This window comes from Hordeum vulgare, chromosome 5H (genome assembly GCF_904849725.1).
Source record: "Hordeum vulgare subsp. vulgare chromosome 5H, MorexV3_pseudomolecules_assembly, whole genome shotgun sequence".
Taxonomy (NCBI): Eukaryota; Viridiplantae; Streptophyta; class Magnoliopsida; order Poales; family Poaceae; genus Hordeum; species Hordeum vulgare.
Window position 1 is genome coordinate 283,795,302 of NC_058522.1, and position 4,003 is coordinate 283,799,304.

At 51.9% G+C, this 4,003-nt stretch overlaps 1 protein-coding gene across 1 annotated transcript; it reads left to right on the forward strand.

Annotated features, from left to right (window-relative positions):
* The first annotated feature begins 1,588 nt into the window (after positions 1-1,588).
* Positions 1,589-3,469, forward strand: LOC123397565 (PAN domain-containing protein At5g03700-like). Its single transcript, XM_045092098.1, has one exon. It carries the CDS (start codon positions 1,714-1,716, stop codon positions 3,211-3,213), a length of 1,500 nt encoding a protein of 499 aa, XP_044948033.1. The 5' UTR covers positions 1,589-1,713; the 3' UTR covers positions 3,214-3,469.
* Positions 3,470-4,003: the final 534 nt, after the last annotated feature.

Below are 4,003 nucleotides of genomic sequence, written 5' to 3' on the forward strand. Positions count from 1 at the left end.
GTGTACGCAGTGGTGTAATATCCTACTCAGTACTTACCATATTTATCATTATGTTGTTTCAGATGTAGCTAAGTTTGTTCACTTGATGTTTTAGTTGCAAATTTATGGAGTAAATTCCTATCGTCTTCCCAGGCAGTTCCACCCGAAGGGAACACTTCTCTACGGCCATAAGGTTCTCATTCAAATGCCATAAAAGGCTACACAGAAAACTACCGGCAGAGTTTTCTCCTATAGTATCCCTAGCATAAGAACTCGTTCCATAAATTCAAAAATAAAATACCAAGTGAAAACACGAAACTACATCATTTCCACAACATAATTTACATATGGTTTTCCCTTTCGGGAACCCCCGAAGGGTTTACCCAAGGATAAAGAAATTACCTTCTAACTACCTTCGCGAGCTTACAAATGCTCTAAATATTGTAGCTCTTTATTACACGATAAGGAAGTACTACTACTACTACTACTTGAGCAAAGAGCTTGCTAGCTGAGTTGCAACTCTGTGCTCTATCTGTGGCTGGTTCTTCTCCGTCTGGTGTCTCTCTTCGCAGCAAGGCTCCTCCTTTTATAGGCAAGAGAGCACCTCTTGGATGGCTTCCGGGAGAAGGCTCCTCTATTATTTCCTCCTTGTTTCTCCTTGTCCATCATGCACCTAGTTTTTAGGCCTTCTAGGCTTTGTAGCCATTATAGCCCTTCTTTCTAGGGTATTGAGTGCATGTTGGAGAGGTTTGCACACCGTGTCTTGGCTGCCAATGGAGGTGGCATTGTCTTCTTTTTTGATTTTCTTCTTCGTCATGATTTTGTCTTGGACTTTAATCTTCAGGAATATTACAATCTTTGGATATGCATGTGCCCGTACACTGCCTACTGATATGTGTATGCGGGCATACTTGGCTGGAAACATGCACATGTGTGTGCATTGGCTATTGATATGCGTACGCATACATGCTGCATTTTTTTTTTGAGGGGGGTCTTCCCTGCCCATATAATTGATATTTCATATCAATATACACTAAGATTCTAAATTCCTATCAGCATTCAGTCGGAGTATATGTCCTCCGCGCCCGAATGATAAAACCTTACTTACTCACTCCTTTATGTTTTATAAGACGTTTTGAATAATTGACATTGAACTGTTTTGGGCTCTGTCGGAATTGTCGAAAACTCTTATAAAAATGAACATAGAGAGTAGTATTTCTTAGTCGATAAGATTTTCTTGTCTCTGTAATTGTATTAATCTAGAAATGAATATGGATTCATCTTGTTGGCGTCGGTCAAGAAACGTTTATGAACCTCGCGTCGATTTAAATTATTTTATTTTCCATTTGTCTGAAAATTAAAGCAAAACAGGCTCGAATTAGTTCTGACCAGCTGGAGCAGATATTTCTTTTTGTTGAGATGAGCTGGAACAGAGAGTTGACTAATGGCCAGTTCATGGCAGTACATATACTTAGAGTAGTTGCAACTTGCGGGTGATGCAAAGTTCCGGATCATGCATGTTCATGTCGTCCACAAACTCAGTCATGAAATTTGAATTCTTTTTTTTTTGTCACTTGTCATCTATTACGTGAAATGGAAACAGACTAGATCGAATGGAGGCTCCTGCCGGCCGTTGACCTTCTATCTCACGATGCATATATAGTGTGTATATATGCTATAGTACTCTGTCTCAAGCATTGACCTTTACCACGTTCTTAATTTCCTGTCCCTGCAATGAGGGAAGGCAAGCGTGATCCGGCCATCGCCGTCTTCCTCGCCGCGGTCTTCGTTGCGTGGGCGATGCTCCCGATCGACGGAGCCGACGGGCAAGAGCCGGTCATGCAGCTCTCGAACGGCTTCACCGCGACGCACTCGGCCGACGCGCCGGGGCGGTTCGAGCCGGTGCTGTTCGCGCCCAACGGCGTCTTCGCCTTCGGCTTCCTCCGCGTCGGCTCGGCATCCCTGGACCTCGCCGTCGTACACCTCCCTTCATCCTTCCCGCTATGGCGTGCCACGCCGGACCGTGTCGCCGACTGGTCGCGCCCGGCTACTCTCTCCTTCGACCGCCGCTTGGTCCTCACCGTCCCCGAGGTCGGCGAGCTCTGGACCACCCTCAACGTCGTCGGCGATACGGTCGCGCTCCTCAACTCGTCCGACCTCGTCATCCGGCTCTTCAACGGCCGCGGTACCCCTTGGCGTAGCTTTGAAAACCCATCGGACACGCTCGTCCTAGGCCAGAACTTCACCATGTCCTCGCCGCCGCTCATCTCCAAGAACCGCCGCTTCTCTCTCCGGTTCGCCAAGACGTACATGGCGCTGCACATGGAGTTCTACGGTGGCCGCACGAGGCCCATGTACTGGCAGTACACGGCTCGCGAGGCCCAGCCAGAGAACGCAACGCAGCCGCCGGTGTACGGCCGCCTGGACAGCCGCGGCTTCTTCGGGCTCTACCTCCTGGGTGGCGACCAGAGCGTCGACATGCTCGCGTTCGACACATTCGTTCGGAACCTCACCGGCGCCTTTCGGCGGATGACCCTGGACGACGACGGCAACCTCCGCGCATACTACTGGACCGAGGGCTCCAAAGCTTGGACCTCCGACTACAAGGCCATCACCGGGCCGTGCGAGCTGCCGACCTCCTGCGGCGCTTACGGCCTGTGCGTCCCCGGAGGAGCGCCCAAGTGCCAGTGTCTCATCAACAGCACCGCATCGATCTCCCCGCCCTGCCGCGCCGAGGACTCCACCGACCTCTGCGCGGGCGGCGGGGGGCAGCTGTTCGACGTTGTGCGGCGGAACTGGGTGTCACTGGCGTACAAGGAGCAGCTGCCGTTCGAGACGTACAAGACGGCGGCGGAGTGCGAGCAATCGTGCGCGGCCAGCTGCAGCTGCTGGGGCGCGGTGTACAACGGCGGGAGCGGCTACTGCTACCTCCTCGACTTTCCCGTGGAGACGGTGGTGTACGAGGCCGACGACCGGAAGGTGGGCTATTTCAAGGTCAGGAAGGCACAGCAGCAGAGCGCAGCGGGGCGGGGCATGCCGCCAGGCGTGACAGCCGCTGTGGTGGTTGCGTCGCTGGTCCTGGCGAGCCTGGCCGTGGCCGGGGCGTTCATCGGGTGGGGGCGGTGGCAGCGGCAACGGCGGGCTGGCGGTGTGGGGATGGAGCAGGAGCTGACTCCGGGCCATTACAGGGACCTCAAGTCCATGGACAGCCCAAACAATTCCTTCAAGACCTGATCGGTGCGACCGAATTGAAGCTGAACCCATCGCCCGGGCGGTGCGCGCTCGATCGATCGGTACCATGACACGCGGGCTGCGGAGCAGCAGAGCTTGGAGAAAGAGGATTGATGGCCGCAGGCAGCTCTGCTCCATGCAGAATTACATAGGTTACAGAAACTTGTCTTTCTACCTAGGGATTGTAATCCCCGGAAATTGCTTCCGGAGACCAAGCTCTATGAAGGCATCCGAATGCAAAATTCAAAATTCATGAAAATTTCAATTTTTACGTTTCATTTTTTGGAAAAAAAATACATAGATAGATGAAGGTATGATGTACAAACGTGTAAATTTTCAGGACTAAAATATGTTGAAATGACGGCTGTGCAAAAAGGCAAATGTGAGGTTTTTAACACATGAGAGCAACTCCAACGGGCCAACCCAAAAGGACGGTGATTTTGTCCGTTTTTTTTCCGTTTGGGTCGGCCAGGCGGACACGAACGTCCGCGTCCGTAAATGGGTCGGCGCATGCGCCCAACGCTGGCTGGATCCATTTTTGTCGGCGTGCGAAAAAATATATATGAAGTGCATAATTAAACATTAAAAGCCAGCCACGAAAGCCGGCGAGAGTCCACGCATCCGCATTACATTAATTAAACATAAAAAAACCTAAAACTACGAGGGCAGTCCTAGACGTCGTCGTTTTCGTCATCGGGGCCAGTGAGGTCGACCAGCGTAGGCGCAGGGCCGACCCAAGGGAACGTCGTGTTCCACAGCGCAGCTGCCTGCGCCTCCGTCGCCTGTCCCGCCG

Excerpts from the sequence above, each read along its gene's own strand:
- LOC123397565 (XM_045092098.1), top strand. The coding sequence starts at position 1,714 with ATGAGGGAAGGCAAGCGTGATCCGGCCATCGCCGTCTTCCTCGCCGCG.